This window comes from Manacus candei, unplaced genomic scaffold, assembly GCF_025592945.1.
Source record: "Manacus candei isolate 608988 ecotype Guabito, Panama unplaced genomic scaffold, ASM2559294v1 h1tg000064l, whole genome shotgun sequence".
Taxonomy (NCBI): domain Eukaryota; kingdom Metazoa; phylum Chordata; class Aves; order Passeriformes; family Pipridae; genus Manacus; species Manacus candei.
In genome coordinates, this window is record NW_026138112.1 from 1,991,685 (window position 1) to 2,008,613 (window position 16,929).

General features: G+C 40.9%; 1 protein-coding gene across 9 annotated transcripts in view; it reads right to left on the minus strand.

The window, feature by feature from the left end:
• The window catches only part of CIT (citron rho-interacting serine/threonine kinase), an 81,283-nt gene that overhangs the window by 8,666 nt on the left and 55,688 nt on the right, over positions 1-16,929 (minus strand). For 7 of the 9 annotated variants that reach the window (XM_051805381.1, XM_051805385.1, XM_051805379.1 and 4 more), the window contains 16 exons: positions 11,225-11,422; positions 10,536-10,729; positions 9,893-10,028; positions 9,395-9,499; positions 7,881-8,021; positions 7,599-7,706; positions 6,758-6,920; positions 6,348-6,512; positions 5,023-5,160; positions 4,579-4,759; positions 4,258-4,349; positions 3,863-3,967; positions 2,829-2,998; positions 1,795-1,875; positions 1,458-1,593; positions 64-203 (listed from right to left, as the gene is read on the minus strand). In XM_051805381.1, the coding sequence (XP_051661341.1) occupies positions 64-203; positions 1,458-1,593; positions 1,795-1,875; positions 2,829-2,998; positions 3,863-3,967; positions 4,258-4,349; positions 4,579-4,759; positions 5,023-5,160; positions 6,348-6,512; positions 6,758-6,920; positions 7,599-7,706; positions 7,881-8,021; positions 9,395-9,499; positions 9,893-10,028; positions 10,536-10,729; positions 11,225-11,422 (2,253 nt within the window). The remainder of the gene's footprint in view (positions 1-63; positions 204-1,457; positions 1,594-1,794; positions 1,876-2,828; positions 2,999-3,862; positions 3,968-4,257; positions 4,350-4,578; positions 4,760-5,022; positions 5,161-6,347; positions 6,513-6,757; positions 6,921-7,598; positions 7,707-7,880; positions 8,022-9,394; positions 9,500-9,892; positions 10,029-10,535; positions 10,730-11,224; positions 11,423-16,929) is intronic. The other 2 variants (XM_051805383.1, XM_051805382.1) reach the window with 1 other exon arrangement.

Sequence of the window (16,929 nt, forward strand, 5' to 3'; positions counted from 1 at the left end):
ACTAATATTAAACTCAGAGCAGCCTAAGGGGAGGTCTGGAGGCACGAGGGAGCTGTTTCCTACCTTGCCAGCAGCAAAAAGATGACATCCTTTGACAGCCTCAAAGATATTTGGTGAGACATCGGGTTGGGCTGGGAGGTGAGACTGGGCTAGAGATTGCTTCACTTTCTTTACATCAACAAGACACAGAGCCCTTTCTTCTCCTGGAAACAAAAATGGTTGCATTTCATCAAGGGAGGGCTCCCTATTCTCTACAAAAGTCTGTCCTGTTACCTAAGCAGCAGCTCCTCATTACAGGCTGTTACTGTGGAAACAGTCACAAGGTACCATGTAGAATTCATCCCATATTATTTCTACTCAAAGTGAAACAGAAAACTTAGAGAAACCGAACCCCACGACAGGCAGTAAATCCACTGAGAGAACAACCATTCCCTCCGTGAGTTATTAGTGCTGCTAAGGTCTAGCAGATCACAGCGACTGTGGCCTCATTAGGACACCATTCAAAATTAGCCAGGAAGTATTACTTTACCCTTCAGAACTTCTTAAAGTACAAGATGTTTTAAGTACAAGATGTTTTAACCTCTCTGTGCCAAGAGAATTGGCAAGGGACTTCCAAGAAGTGGCCTAATAAATTGCATTAGAGCCCAAACACAATTCTTCTCAGAAGTCCAGCAACAGACTAACACAGCCCTCTCCTCATTATGTGTGAGATTTGCTTTGTTCTGTACCACCCTGGCACAAATAAAGCATGGACAGCTTAAATCCTTACAAGGGGAAAAATGCAGAACAAACAGAACAAGAGAGAAAATTTGTTTTTCATTCCCTACAAATGTCATATAGACACTTGATAATTTGGGCTTTCAGCTTAAGATACACCCTAATGTTCAGCATGCCTACATCAGTGTGGGAAGGATTATCTCTGGAAAACCACAGATGGAGACATTAAAACTTGTGTTCCTTTCAGAAGGGAATCTTAAATCATGACAGGAAGTCCCAGTTTTGTTACATGGATTAGTATTTAGGGCAAGAGAGGTTAAGAGTTACTGGCCCTATGCCACAGTGATCACATCGTGGTCCTCAAACGGTTAATTAAAAAGGTTATGCAGTGATTAGAGGAGAGATGCTCACTAATCAGCTCAACCCTTTTCAAACTGGACTTGCAATGATGACTGACCTCTAACCTGGAAATGTTTTTTCTCTGTTTCTTCTCTCCCCCAGCTTTGGAAACAGAGAAATCACTTTCTCTGGAAGGTTTAACTGAGCCTTCACGCCCATATCCATTCACCAGCCTCAGACCAGGCTGTGTTAACCACAGTAAGTGACTCCTGGCAAATACTGACAAAGGACCAGATAAAAACCTGTGATGAATCCAAAGGCCAAGGGCCCTTTGGCACCTCAGTGCAGCACAAAGCCAGTCCCATCTACTCCCTGCAGGGAGGTAACACACAGCCCAGTACCTGCTATCATGAGTAGCTTCTCCAGGTCCTTGATGAGGTGAATTTGGAAGACGGCACCCATTCCTGGGATGTGTGTTAAGGAATTCTTCAGGACATTCAGGGCATAGAGACCTTCCTCTGCCCCCACCAGCACTACCTACAACAGGGGAAAAAATAGCACTGCATGAGGTGAACAAGGAATGCTCCAAGAGCAAACTTGGATGACACTCGTTGGCAGTGAAGAGAAAAAAAACAAACCCACAAGCAAGTGTGTAATTACACCTATTGCCATTAAGGCACCACTTCCATGAATGAATTATCCACTCCTCAGAAAGGCCCCACTGAACATCATCATTACCTGGTCACTGAAGGGCATTGTGCAATTTATATCCAAACGGTCTTCACCCTCCAGCTTCAGCAGGGAGTTTCCAAGCAGTTTCTGCAAATGACAAAAAGATATTTTTTTTTCTTGTTGAGTTAATCTTCATTTCTTTATCTGTGAGCATTTTAACAACGTAAGGTCATCATTTCAGACAGGCAAAAAGCTTGGCTTTTTCTCAGAAAGCTAAAAGTTGCAGGGATGCCTCCTACAAAAGAATTAGTAGACTTTTATCTACCTGACACACAGTAAGGCAAACCAATCAGAATTATCCTAAGCTCAGACAGAACCCATTACTGCCCCTATCCTTTCCATTTCCCCCAATCTCTTACAGCAGAGCAGTGGAATTTTCTGAGGGGAAGGATTTAAGGGAAGTACAAATGTTGGTGGGAGCATGTATTTTTCTCACAGACAAAAGGAATGTGAGCCTGAGAAAAAAAAGAGAATTTCCTGCTAGTCAGATATTCCCTGCCTCCAGAGCTAACATTCACTTACAGGATGCCATAGAATCCAATCTCCCTTTACCAGAAAATAGAGTTTTCTGGTACACAGTGTGAAAAAGGCTATCCAAAACCTAAACAAATCTGTTTAACTTCTTATTCCTATTAGGAATAAAACAAACTTAAAAACACACACACACCTCCCCCACAGTCAAGAAACAACAAAACCTCTGACTCCATAAGTTTTTGCTTTTCACTTTCTTTCTTTATTTCTTTGCTCATTCCATGAGACTGAATTTAAACCATGTGCTAACCACTCTTTCTTCCTTTGCTGGAATTACAGAGATATTTTGGGATTCTCTTACTACACTCCCCATGTCTTTGAAGGGTATCGTAACATAAAGCATCAGTCTCCCAATGAACTAGTTCCTGGTGCTCACATTGTACCTCATAAGGCAGAAGCAATAACTTACCTTCAGTTAAACCTCAGTACGTCAAATACCGAAAAAATATTTTTCAAAACTCTGCTCCCTCCCAGAATATTTTATTATTAAACGAAACTTTCATACTCACAGCATCAGCCTCAGCTTTTTCTCTGGAAACTCTCCCACCTGCCACTATTGATTCCAGTGCTGTGACCCAGCGCTGTTTGTCAGGGAAGCTGGGTGCTAACAGGTAGAGTGTTCTACCAGGCCAGCAAGTGGTGTGTGGATGAGACTCCAATTTTAGGATATATGGCACATCTGAGATGTTATATAGATAGAATAAGACTTAGATTAGTTTTTGGAATATTGTCAGTGGACTTAAAATCAACACCTTTCAGCCTCATCGGAGAGAAGTTGTATTTATCATGACATGTTACCATGGCAATTGATACACTGGTTTCTCCTTTACAGGTCCTGCACAGGCTAGCTACTTACAACTAAATATTAGCTGGATGTATGCAATCCATACATACAATGCTCTCTTTACTAAACAAAAATAATGTCTTGCCTTTTATTCAAAAGAGAAAGAAATTCCATTGTGGAAAAAAAAAAAATAGAAAACCATTCAGTTGACTAAAGTTTTCCCTGTACTGATTAAGAAAAATCTGTAAAAACTGGTTATGGAAACCTTTGTTTTTAACAATCTGTATCCTTTAATGTCAAAGTCAAGACATACAGAATCTTATCATCAGTTCTATTCAGTACATACAAATCAACACATCAACATTTTTTCATAATAAGAGACTATACATCCCACAGTACTTCTAAGTTAATGGCTTTCTGGTGAGAGCACAATGGTGGCATGAGGTATGACACATCACACTTGATAGAGAAGAAATTTAAATAAACCGAGTGTTTACGCTACAGATCTCTGGGAATTTACTTCCATTTGGGTGGATGATCATATTAACCACAGTTCAACTACCACGACAGAAGCAACGGCCTGCATGTGACCAGATCTAGAGTGCTGAGCTATTCCCCCAGTTCAGAGAGAGGTAACCTCAAAATTACAGAGTTACAGAATGGAAGTTAAAGGGAGAATATTCTGTTCAGCCAAGCAGAAGGCTAAGTGATGGCAAGCCAGATGAAATCCATTTGACCTCATCTACGTAAGATTCTCACCTGTCTTTGCTGTATTGGTAAGCTCAGTAGCTCCTACAGCTCCATGAACAGTTACATCACCATCAGGAAGGCAGAGCTCAAATTCCTCCAGAGGCCTTTGTCCAGCTGCAGAGGAATGGGGAGACAGATTAGGAATGAACAAAGAGGTAGCAAGAAAATAACTGTGATAGCAAAATGAAGTGGATGCACAATGGATGTTTCACAGCTGGATTATTATGACATGCCAGCTAACAAAATGGTTAAGGATCTAGAAAAACAATGATGTTGCTTTATTACTGGAGATTTAGCTAAACTAGATATGACCATAGCAAACAGTAACAATCCTTAAGCCTCTCAACTCACCAAACAACATCTGAAGATTAAAAAATAGGTTCTTCCTAGAAATGCTAAGTTACCTTCTCTTGCTTCTGCATCATAAATGAGCACTTTGGTTCCTTCCAGGACAATATACTTCCTGTCCCAGCCCTGTTGCCCACGTTTATTATTCCTGAAGGAAACAAGCACAAAGCCATGTTGGACTTTCTGCTCAGATCTTACATAAAACAAGCATGCAACTCCTACAAAGTTCAGTGCAGCAATTGTAATTGTAGTGGTGGTAACTGTAATGCCCATGCAATGGGCACGTACCAATTATCTCATTGGAAGAGCTAGGATAATATTAGGAACTCTTCCAAATATTTCAGCACCTGATATGGCACCAAGATTCCTGTTTGTACCTTGGCACTTTCATCCACCCCTCGAGACGCAGACTGCTGCTTGGCTCCTTCAGCTGCAGACCAGGAGAATTCATTTTATCCCGGCAGAACGCTTCGGAGAAGTGCGTGGCATATTCTGCTGGCAGCCCACAAGTAGCTGGCAAGCAAGTTGAGCATTTTGGGTGACACATCACCTGGCATTCTGACAAAAAGGACAGGGAAAAACTTATGTTAAACGACACAAAAATCATGACGCAGCTGCCTCAACTTCTACCGCGCAAACCCCGGCTTCTCCAAGAACCTCCTTCCACGCTAAACCACCAGATGATTTCTAATGTAGAACGTTTGCACCAACTAGTTTCAAAGCCTTCATATCGGTCCTTTCTTCAGTTTGCACTGAAAATCTGTTCTGGCTGGCTGTGGATCTTCCTCCCCCCCCCAGCCCTGCCGTGTTTGCCCCCTCACCCAGACACTTGGACGCCTGCCGGCCGAAGTGCACCGTGTCCAGGCACACGGCACATTTGGTGGCCCTCATGTTCAGCCCCACGTTGAAGCGATGGGGGATGTTGTGGTGCATTCGCTCCTTCAGGCGGCGGCTGTACTCTGCAAGGGACAACATTTCTCATCAGGGGGAACGCTGGGAGGGGAAAGTTACAGGAGGTTTTGGCAGCTGAAGGCAGTAAAAAGTGACACCATTTATCTGGGAAGGCCGTGCTGAACACAGACGCTATTTTCCTTTGCAATTTGCACATCTTAAGCTACATTACAGCCTCAGGAATTACCTTATACAGGTGCACAGGCTGCAGAACAGACTGTAGAACTGTAACAGCTGATGTTTGGTGCAGCAAGGCTATGTCAATCAAAACACCTAAATTTCAAGCCTGCACTCGGATGTGCTAAAGTAATGTCTCTGCTTTGCTTACAGCTAACAAACCCTTCCACACCTATCCTGGGTAATCAATACACTTCTTCCTACAGGCTTCAGGCTGTAACACCAGCCCCTGCACTCATAAAGCATCTTAAATCCCTGTTAGTGGATCTATCCTTCAAGGCATTGTCTTTTACTGATGAACACAATTCTCTTCCCTGCCCATGACCTGCCTCTGAGGACATTTCCCCATGGCAATGCTACCCACCCTCACAGCACCCTGGGCCTCCCCAGCTCTCTGCCAGGGCTAGACCAGTCTGTGGATTCTGGCTTTTTCCAGCTGAAGGCTGGAGGTCTCAGTTCAGAGTCTCTCTCTGGAACACTGGTTAACCAAGAATAAATGAGCAGAGCCCTCAATCCCTTACTTTTTTCTGGTGATCCCTCTCCCCTTCATTCTCAAAAATATGGAAGGATATCACCTTTTTCTAGTTAATAGGATACTAATGTCATCTTTGACCTGGTATCTTCCTTTTATGCCTAACCCAAGTCTCTTCCCTTTGCCAAAAGTCTTGATAGAAACTTTCTGCTTAGCAGAACAAATCTGCAGACAAGTAAAAATGTTAACTGCTAAGAAAACACCCATAAATCCTTTTGTCAATGCAGGGAGTAGAACAGAAAACACACTCCTTTGAAGAAAACATACTCCTTTGAAAGAAACATGATCTTAAAACAATTCATGCTAATAATTACTTCCTTACCGAAGTTTTCAGAAACATATTATCCAAACAGAATTTCAAACCAAAAAAAATAAAAGCAAAACTCATCACCTAATAACCCTACAATGAAAAAAAATGGGGTTTGGAGTTAAAAATAAAGAGATAGCATTGACATGGTAGAGAGAAGAAGTTGGCCAGGAGCCTACCCTCTGGTGTGGAGGATTCCTTCCTGCGGCTGGAGGGGGGAGCCAGCAGGCTGATGGGAGTGGGCTGGTGCTCCGGGGAGCGGACTATGGCAGACATGATGATCTGCTGCCTGGCCGTGGCTGGAGTGGATGGATGAGGGTGGTCGGATATTTTCCGATGAGCAGCTACAGACAAGATAAATGCCACCTCAGTTAACACAACCAACACCACACGCTCGTTCACAGCAGCGGTTCTGTGCGACCGTTCAGTTACAACCCGCAGAACAAAGCGTAGCCCTATTGCATCTTCACAAGAGGAGATCATGATTAAACAACACCAGTTACTGCTACAGTGGCACACAATTAAAGGCACGTTTTCAGACCAAAAACGTGTGTCTCCTTCCAGATTCACCTTTTCTGTTAACCCCTACCTTCTTCACGAGCAGATCTGAGTTCAATGCGTGTTTTCTGAAGAGCCTCCTCCAGCTCAGCAGAACGAGCCTTCTCCTTCTCCAGTGCCACTTTCAGCTCATTGTATTGCAGGGGAACCTGTGTGGGTAAAGAAGGGTCCTCTTTCCGCCGACTAAACAGGCCCTAGCAACAGAAACACACAGACAACTCCTAACTCCTAGCAAGAGATGGCTTAAACTAGGCAAAGTGACACTGGCTAGTGTCAGTCCGGCCAGAGGGCCTAATGGCAATTCTGTTATGCTTAAGGATGGATTTTTAGTTCAAATTGGCACTGGAGAGAAAATGTTGAGATATGGATTCATTTAAAGAGGGACGTACGTTACCTGTCAGTACTCACACCTGGAGTTTCCGAAAGCATCTAAACAGAGGATCTCAAAATATGTGGTTAAAATTAAATTACTTAATTCAACATGACAGAACAGCTTATGACAAGGATGTGACACAAGTCACATCACCTGACTAATTAGTCCTATGCTGTGACTACAAGACAACCACTCTAGATGCACACTAAGTTCATACACATGTAAATACTTACCATTAAAATAAAAACATGCTTAAAATTCTGTATTCCCACAGCCTCACTGAGGTGGAGCTACTGGGTTGTAGGAATAACAAAATACAGGAAAGGCCACAAAGAACACATTCTGCCTAGTGAAGTTTGCATTCAGCAACTTGGAGTGGTCTTAAATGAGGACACATTTTGTTACACAAAGGAAGATAAAACAGAATATTAAGAATACACAGCACATAACTAATCACAAAACCATTTAATTCCATGCCTCCTAAACCTGTTTCACCCACCTTTTTCTTTTTTGCTGGTTGGTCCATCTTTGCCTGCAGGAAATCAATGAGTTTAGTTTGCTGAGAAATAGTGCCCTCCATTTTCACTTTTTCATGGGAATAGAGAACCTGTGAACCACACACACGTGTAAGAAATTTCATCTTATCAGAAGAAACAAACAGATAACTCAATAGCAAAACAGAGCTAAAAAACAGTGTAAGGAAAGTGTCAAACAAACGGTAGAACATTCTAAAAGCTCAGAGGGAACCAGGCAGAGTCCTGCCCTGCTTCCTCACCCTCACCTGAATGTTTTCCAGCTGATATTCCAGGTCACTCCTTTCAGTCTTCAGGAGATCTGCTCGGTCCAGAGCCTCTTGCAGACCTTGAGTCAGGCGGAAGATGTGATTCTTCTGCAGATCCATTTGCTGCTGCAGCTTTGCCTGCTGTTAATAGGAAAACAAAGGCCAGTGGTTTGGGGTTGCTGCTTGCTTGTTTGTAAGTAAAACAAGTAAAACAAGTTAAGCATTATCACTCCTTGTAAAAGAAGCATCACTGCAGAACTTAAAAGTAAACAGACACCTCTTTAAAAGCTGGAAAATTACAACATTCTAGAAGATTCCCTTCCTTTCAGAGTGCATTAAAACTAAACAAGCATTTCTACGTAGAGTATTTATATTAATCTGTGGCAGTGCCATTTCTTTCAACTGCATGTTCAAGTTATTTGCTTTTTTGAGCACTTAAAATCTTGTAATTGTTAATTAGACTGCACATACAGAATTGTTAATTAGACTGCACATGAAGAGTTTCTTGATACCACTTTCTCAAGCTCTCTATACAACCACCAGGAGCCATCCCAGTACTTTGTAATAATAAATTAAAAAAACAATCTTTACTGTAAACCAGGCTAGTCATAGTCACATGAGATAAGGAAAATTATGGCCAACTGTTTACATTTTTGTCTCTAACTAACAACAGAAAAGGGCACATGACAAACTACTCTTTTAGGATTTACACTTTATTGATGAGAAAGTCCCTGAGAAGGAAAACCACGAACAGCCATATGTAATAAAGCAAGAGCCAGAAATCTTCTGTTGTGATGCATAATGGAGTTCTCAGCTCTGGGGTACCCTGACAGTACTCAAAGAAGACCAGAAGACTCTAATTGCCCATAACCATCCTTCCCCTGAAATCCTCCTCTGCACCCTTTTCCCCCACCACCCGGGACTCATTGTCTGTTCAATGATTCCCTGATACAGTGCAGGTGTGTGACCTTGGATCTGACTCCTGTGACCCAAATTAATGATGAAAAAGGGCTGTGAGAAGCCTCACCTGTGACCTCCACCTGTGCACTCCCAGCACATTGTCTAAAGAGCTGCTTTTAAGCTGTGGTCCTTGCACTTGGCCTGGTCAGAGCTGGGCCTGGGCACAGACCTGGCCTAGGACGTGCCCCATGGCTACAGGCTTCTGTAATGGTCACTGAGCCACCACTGAACCTGGGTACCTTCCCCAAACCTGCTCTGCTCTTCTCCTTCTGGTTCTGTGGGTCTGTGCCCACTGGGTGCAAGGTCCTGTCCTTGCCTGATGTGCTGCCCCCAGCTTGGCTTCCAGCTCACCTTCCCCTGAGGAGCAGTTCACTCTTACTGCTCCCCAACACAGCCACACACTCTGCAAAGTTTTAAGTAAAAACAACTCCCCCACCTTGATTAATCTCCCCAGTTATACAGGAGAAGGATGGATGTGTAACACTTATTCACAGAACCTCCCCCCCTCAAGATGTGGAACCTTCTGAAGTTCTAACATGAGTCTCCAAGGTTACCTCCTCCAGAAGTCTCTGCTTGAGCTCCCTTTCTGTCTCAAGCTTCTGTTGTAAACTGCGAGCATTCATCTCCAACATGGCATGCTTCTTCTCCAGGTCATTGAGCTAGGCAGGTGGGACAGAGGCTCAGGATAACACTGAACACTGATAAATAGAGCATTCCACAATCCTAAAATCCAACTGCACCAAGCACGTGATAAATAACGACATAATTATCCTTTCCTTACTTGCAAAAACCCAACCAAATGACATTTTGGAGTGTTCAAATGCAGATACCAAGTTATTGAAGGACTTCATCATTCCAGGTATCATAGGCTGCTTTTGCTTTAGTCTTTTTCAGAGGTCTTTGGCTTGAAGATAGAATTCTATTCTATGACCTCCATTTTTTTTTAATTTGTTTTAACATCTTGAAAAAAGCTGCTCGAGGCCACATTTCTACAAGTAATATCAACAGAAAAGTATTTCATCTAATTTTAAAAGTCTAGGGTTGAAAGTTACCTTATCAGAAAGGCTCTCTGCTTTGAGCTTTTGTTCCTTGAGTGCTTGCTGGAGGGCCAGAATCTCTGCCTTGTGTTCCTTGACAGCCAGTTCTACCACCTGGCGAGACTCAGTAATACGCTGATCTGCTCTCACTCTGCATTAAAATGGAAAATAATGTTACCTAACTCCTTTCAGGCTTGACCTCTCCCTAGTGTGCAGTGGTATCAATAGCTCTTTCAGGGGTTGCCTCAAATTCAAGATGTTACTTTATGAAGCCAGACTGTTTGCTGCAACACTTTTATATTATATAACTCTGTTCCTGCCCCTGCTAGAACTACAGCCTTAAAATTTCAAGACCCCACAGGAAGAGTTAGGAACAAAGACTATTTTTCCATATAATAAAGTAGAAGATAATAAATCAAGACATTTTAAAAATTACAGTGATAAATACCACTCCCCATGGATCTCTCACTTGCAAAGAAACAAAAGGAACAATATCACTGGTGAATGACTATTAACTAATAAACCATTTTTAGAACTACCTCACAAGATTTTATATTTAGTTCCAACTCCCATATCCTATGCTAAATATAATTTTTGTACTAGCTTCTATAGAGCATTTTCATAAAAGTTAATAAAAGGGGGAGGAGGGGAGAGAGACCTGCTCTGTTTCTCAGTATCCAGCATCCTCTGCAACTCTCTAACTCGACATTCAAACTGGGACTTCTCATCCCCTAGAACATTTCTCCAGGCTTCCCACTGACGCTCTTTCTCCAGGAGTTCATCATTCAGGGCCTCCAAGTCCATTACTTGCTCTTCCAGCATCGTACATGTTGTCTTCAAGGCCTCCATAGTCTAAAAATAAATCCTCCTATCAATTCTCACATCCCACATCAAGCGTGCACTTTAAGCTTCAGCCTTACCATTTAAATTACAGCACATGCAAATTGGCAGCAAACATAAGCTGGTAAATCACAACCCATTTATTTCAAGGCTCCCCTACGTTTGCTTGCGATCGCCGATAATGTCAGTTCGGTGTCATTACGAACATTTTGAGATTTCCAGGGTCACAGAATCAAAAATGAATAATTCTAAATATCTTCAGATATTTAATTACATGTTAAATATCTTCAAAGTGCAAAATTTCTAAGTAAAATTCTGTAAAAACACAATGGGAAATACCAAAAATTTCCATTCACTAAAAACGGCTCTGGGAAGGGAAGGCTTACAGGCCCCTGGAAGCTTATTATTCATTCCTTATAGGTTTCCAGATTTAAAAGAATTTTTTGCCTTTCAGATAATTAGCCAGCTATCACCAAGAGATCATGCCCCAGATTTGGAGAGCCTGACCTGTTTCTGGCTGGTGAGCTGCATCTCCCTCTCGGTGATCTCTCGGCGCAGGTGGTCGACTTCGCTTCGCAACTGCACAACCTCATCGTTGGCCCCCGAGGCCTCGTCCAGTTGTTTGGACAGGAAGAAATTCTGGTTGTTCAGTTCTGCATTGTCTTCAGTGAGCTGGTTCAGCTGCTCTTCCAAATCCGAAATCACCTGGAAAGAAAAGCAAATTAAATTACATGTCAGTGAGTACAGGTCTGTGAATAAGTGTTCTCGCACAGAACAAGCTTTTACACTTTTTTCAAATTTAAACAAAAGTAAATGGTAGATTTTTATGCATAGGAGTGTACTTCACTTAGGAAGAGGGTTTTGTTTCTTACAGAAAATAACCTGTTCTTTTTTTAATCTGGTTCAGAGTACAAATATGCTGCAATGCAATTTATTATATGAGTGAACTGTCACAGCTAAAGCACTGGGTTGGGAGTCAGGAGCTCTGGTTGTATTCCCAGCCCTGCTGCTGACTTACAGTGCCTTTGCCAAAGCACTTTCCTTTTTTTTTTGCCTCAATTTCCCCTAAGAGCAATGAGGTCAATACCTCTCAGGAAGGCTTTCAAAGAGTGGTATTGAAGAAAACTGATTGAGAGGTGCAGTGGAGGCACTAAAACCTGATGGATGCCCCTGGGAATTGCTTGTATTATTATATGTAACACTGTGTGTAACCAGGAAAGGCAGAGAAATTTTAAGGAATATAAAGTAGCAGCATTATGGATGGGACCACTAGGAAAGAAATTACTGTGGTAACACAACAGATTAACAGAAAACCAGTGAAAAGAAAAAAATGCCTTTGGGTGAAGTGGAAACACTGTTTAATCAGAACAGCATTCCACTTAACACTTTAAACCACTTTTCCTTTAAATTTAAAGAAAAATATAAACAACAGTGGGCCATTTTCACATTTGATTTTTATGAATGAAAGGCCTGAACACAGGGTGGATGAATATGTACCTCCTCCTAACTCAAAACCAACGTCACCACAACAGAAGAGAAAGAAATCTCAGTATAATCTTGAAATCAGCTTCATAAAAAGAATTTCAGAAACTGGTTAACTCCATATAATTCATATTCAACTCTCAAAAATATGTTCTAGAGGCTTTTTTGCCTAGATGTCAAAGAAAAGTGAATAAGACACTTCATTAAATGGGAAAATGATAAAACCCCAGAGCACAGTTGGCCACACATTCAAATTTAAATATCCCAATTTCCTACACAAGCCAAGGACTTAAATATCTAAAGCAGCAGAGGATAGAGCACACAGCTCTTCTCAGCTCTCTGGAAATATGACAGCCACTTCTTTTTGAAGAATCTCTAACACAGATTTTGGCAGCCTTTTACCATGCCTCTCCTAGACCTAAATTAACAGTATTTGGTTTTTTAAACTGTAAGCAGAAAAAGTCCAACAGGCATTACTCCCTGCTGGGTGAAGGGGAGTTCCTGCCACCCATATGTTCAGGGTCGAATGAAGATGATTCACACTCCACAACACAACATTTCTAATGAGAATCTGACTGTGTGCTCCTTCCTGAGCACTCTCACTGCCCTGCTCAGAATCCCCATTTTATTCTGGGTTGTTTGCATCGAGCTTTCCGAGAAGGCAGCCCATGTCAGAAGGATGTGTTAGTGTTTGTATTGCTACCAGGAGAAGAACTTAGATATCTATTTATATAAACAAAAAGGAGCAAAAGAACATTTGTTTTTACAGTGTTTTACCTACCATTCTTCCAACAGCTGAGATCTCAGCTAACTGCCAGATAAGAAACTCTCCTTTTCTTCCACTTGTTTTTATTTTTATATTTAACTACATCAGGTATCTAAGCAGTTTGAAGATGTATTTCATATATCCATGGTTTCTTCCACATCTATTTTATATATTAATACAAGTACTTCTATAAAAATTATTAAACTAGCTTTGAAGTACAAGAAAGAAGAGATGAGGGAAACACAAAATGGATAAAGTTACATGCAGAGTTAATGTGTCAAACTACTTAATGAATTATTAAAACTGGCTGCATTTCAAGTTGATTTAATTCCTTAAGGGCTAGAAGTTGAGCTCCCATTTTCTTTTATTCTGTGTTCTGAGATTTTGACTTCTTTCCCTGAATATAACTAAAATTAAACCCAATCATTTTATATTTCACTACTACATTCTATCTAGCAGGATATTTCTGGAAAATTTCAGACAAATAAAACAGTTAAGAAAGGAGGGTTCCAGAAGAAGTGATTTGATCTCCTTTCTTGAGTGTGTATTTACTGACAATTCCAACCTAAATAATGTAATCCATATAGATTGATAGATTTAATTTTTTTTAACTAGAGAAAATTTGTTCTTCTTGGTACAATTTTCCATTTTTCATGGGGAAAGGAGGAATCTGTTAACAAATCCAATTTTTAAAAGCTATCTACAGCTATGTAGAACCCAACAGAATGAGAGAGTTTATTAATACTATAAAGCCTAAAGAGTAATGGGTAATACTGACACAGGAAAATGGGACATGGTGTGATATAAATGCCTGTCCTGGGGTCCAACAAAAAAGAAAATACAAATCAAAAAACCACATTTAATTGGAAGTGTTGTCTTAGGCATAAATACATAGACACAACCTATGCCAGAATCCTGCACCTGGAAAGAGTTAATAGCTTTAGGTATTTTTGGTTTTCAGTTAAGGAAATCCCCAGGCAAAAAAAAAAAACCACCAAAAAAACAAACCCAAACCAACCAACCCTAAGCTATTCTGAAGGTAAATTTGAAGTATATGAAAGGAAAGTCTGCAAGAAAACACTATTAAATCCTTTAGAAACATATAATATAAATATAAAAATCTTCACATTTAAAGTTTATAAAACAACTAAACACTTGAAAGCTTGGAAAAGCAATCCTAGACCATCTAGGCCACTGCATCAGCACTCACAGAGCAATTGGAATTTTCTCTTCAATTTATGCACATCTTCATCACAACTAATCCTTAAAACAGAGATATCACCTAACTACACCACGCTCATCTTGGCAGATTGTTCACTACATGCCACATCTAAGCACTCAACTTATCTTTATACAGACACAGAAGACTCTGCTAATTTTTAAATATTACAAAACAACCCAAGCAGAGCAGCTCCTCAGCAGAAGGGACCACACACTGCACAATTCCTTCCCTGTTGCACAGTTGGAGGAAAGCAGGGTGTTCCTCTAGTGAGACTGAGCACGTTCCCAGCTGTTACACCTGGCTCTACAAACCTCTCCAGCCACAGATCAAATTAAACATCAGAGCAACAAGCAGTCAGGGCCATGGTGATTAGGTTTGCATATCAGACACAATGTACAGAACTTATTCCACGTGTTCCACGGAGCAAAACCGCAGGCAGAGTAACGAGGAAAAGGAGAAAAAGAAGGAGTTTTTTTTTATAAACTAGTAACTGCAGCTTGCAGACTTCTCCATACCCTTATTCCTTCATGTCTCAGTTCTCAGATGCCACCAACGAACACGCAGAAAAATGCAAGGACACAGCAAGGGAAACTCTTTTGGGATGCTTTCAGCAGCATGTTATTTGGAGCTTAAGGTAATTCCAGACTAATAGTTTTCCTCTATCCACTTCCAGTCCTTCCCATCCCCACTAATCTCTTCTAGAAAGCTACCTGTCAGAAGTAAATAGAAAACAATAAAAAGCTGTCTCTCAGCCCCAAATTATTGTGAGGAGGAAGCAAGAGCAGACATCAGACTTGCTTTGTCTCACATCTGGACCTGAGAGATGAAGCTTTTCAGACAGAGAAATCCCAGCACTGTAAGGGAGCAGAGCACCCAGAACATGGCTGCAGAGAGATTGTGCCATTTGATCCATTTATAACAATGAATCCCTCACTTTCCTCCCCTTTCCATAGTCAGACAACATCTGTGCCTTGAAACACACCTTACACAGGGATCTCAGTCTCCAAAAACCCATCATGGCTTGAGGGACATTGCTCTCCTGGGGAGCTGCAGAGCAGTAGGACACTGCACTGTCTGCATTCCTCTCCTTCCCACACCAACCCAGGATTAAAACACACAGTCCCTGGACTCCTCTACCAACCAGGAGCCTCATCCTCAAATGAAATTATGAAGATGCTGTCCATGGTGTAGGTCCCATTAACCTCTTTCACAGCAACACCCCAGAAGACTCTGACTTTTTTAAAGCTACAGAAATTCAATCTCTGCCTTTAACTGGTATGTGCCATCATATTTTCTGTGAAATGAGAATCAGGATAAGCCCTCCCACCCAACAGCAATTTTCTCTTTTTTTTTTATAAAATTAACAAAGCCATTTATGTTTTTGCCTGGGTATTAGCCTTGTTACAGTGGGCAAGATCCCTTTACTCTGAAACATAATTTAGCATAAAGTATACAACATCTTTGGATATAATTTTGGAAGCTGTCAAGAACACAGACTGTTTTTGTATGCCAGCTCATTGAGCCAATGTGGAATCAGGATCTTAGACTGAAGTCAGCAAGACTTCATGCATGACTAAAATGATACACGTGTCTGATGAGCTCACAGACTCACTGCCTCAATATCCAATCTCATGGGCAAGTGCAGAATCAAGCCTGTTAATGCTTAAATGGGAACACAAGATGACAAAAGAACCTCGAGGAGAGAAGATAACCTTTATTTTATTGGAGAAAACTTGAATAAATGGAAATGCAACATCCAATTAGTGTTAAGAAATTCTCATTGCTAGAGTAAAAGTAAGTCTGTACCTGAAAAACAAGATTCAGATAGTGGTTCTCTACTATTTTGCTAAGCTGAGTGTAAATACTTTATAGGGTTCTTTTCTTCTAAATATTTAAAGACTTTACTTCCTGCTTACTGAATGTTTTCTTTTTGAAACATTTCTAGTATTATTTAGATAACTTAGTTGTATTTTTAATTTTACACATGTTGATGATCCCAGAACAAGCCATAATTCAGAGCCATCTGGAAACAATGGACAAATATGTAAATTTACCTATTTAAAAATGCCTTTTGTTTCTAGATCTTTCTCTGGTGGCCTGGAAAATACTTCCAACTTCCAATACTTCAAATGGATCATATTTTTGATAGAATTGATGTAGGGAACTAGTTCTTCTCCCTCAGCAGAGTTGCTGGATGAGCTATCCTTGTGAGAAGTCTGTGATAAAATACTACCCTCTGTGTGTGCCCACAAGCCCTGTGTGTGCAGCAGGTACAACAATTTACAGTTTTTGTTGTAATTAGGTATCCTGCTATTTCTTGCTCAACTGAAAGACAGAGAAAGCAAATTTTAGCATTTTCTTTTTGACCCATCTCTTTGAGAGATGTCACAAGGGGAAACAATGCAGAGCTATCAGAGCAACTGAATACAAGTTCACAAACAAGGCAGAAAGCATGACCAACACCACAGCAATGGTCTCTGTGTCTCTGACCCAAAACCAGCAAATTTAAAATTAACAAACAGGAGAACCTAAAAAGATATCTCCTTGCACAGAGACCTCAGCAAAAGGAATAACAAGTGTGCAATAAGCATACAAGGAAAGCAGACACACATTTGAGTTAAGCTCCAACCAGAAGCTGTGACCTTTGTGAAGCTAGAGAGACAGAAAAAATACCAAAGAAAGTAGATTAAGTATTTTTATTTATCTTTTGAATACTACAAAAGTACTGAAGTAATTCAATAT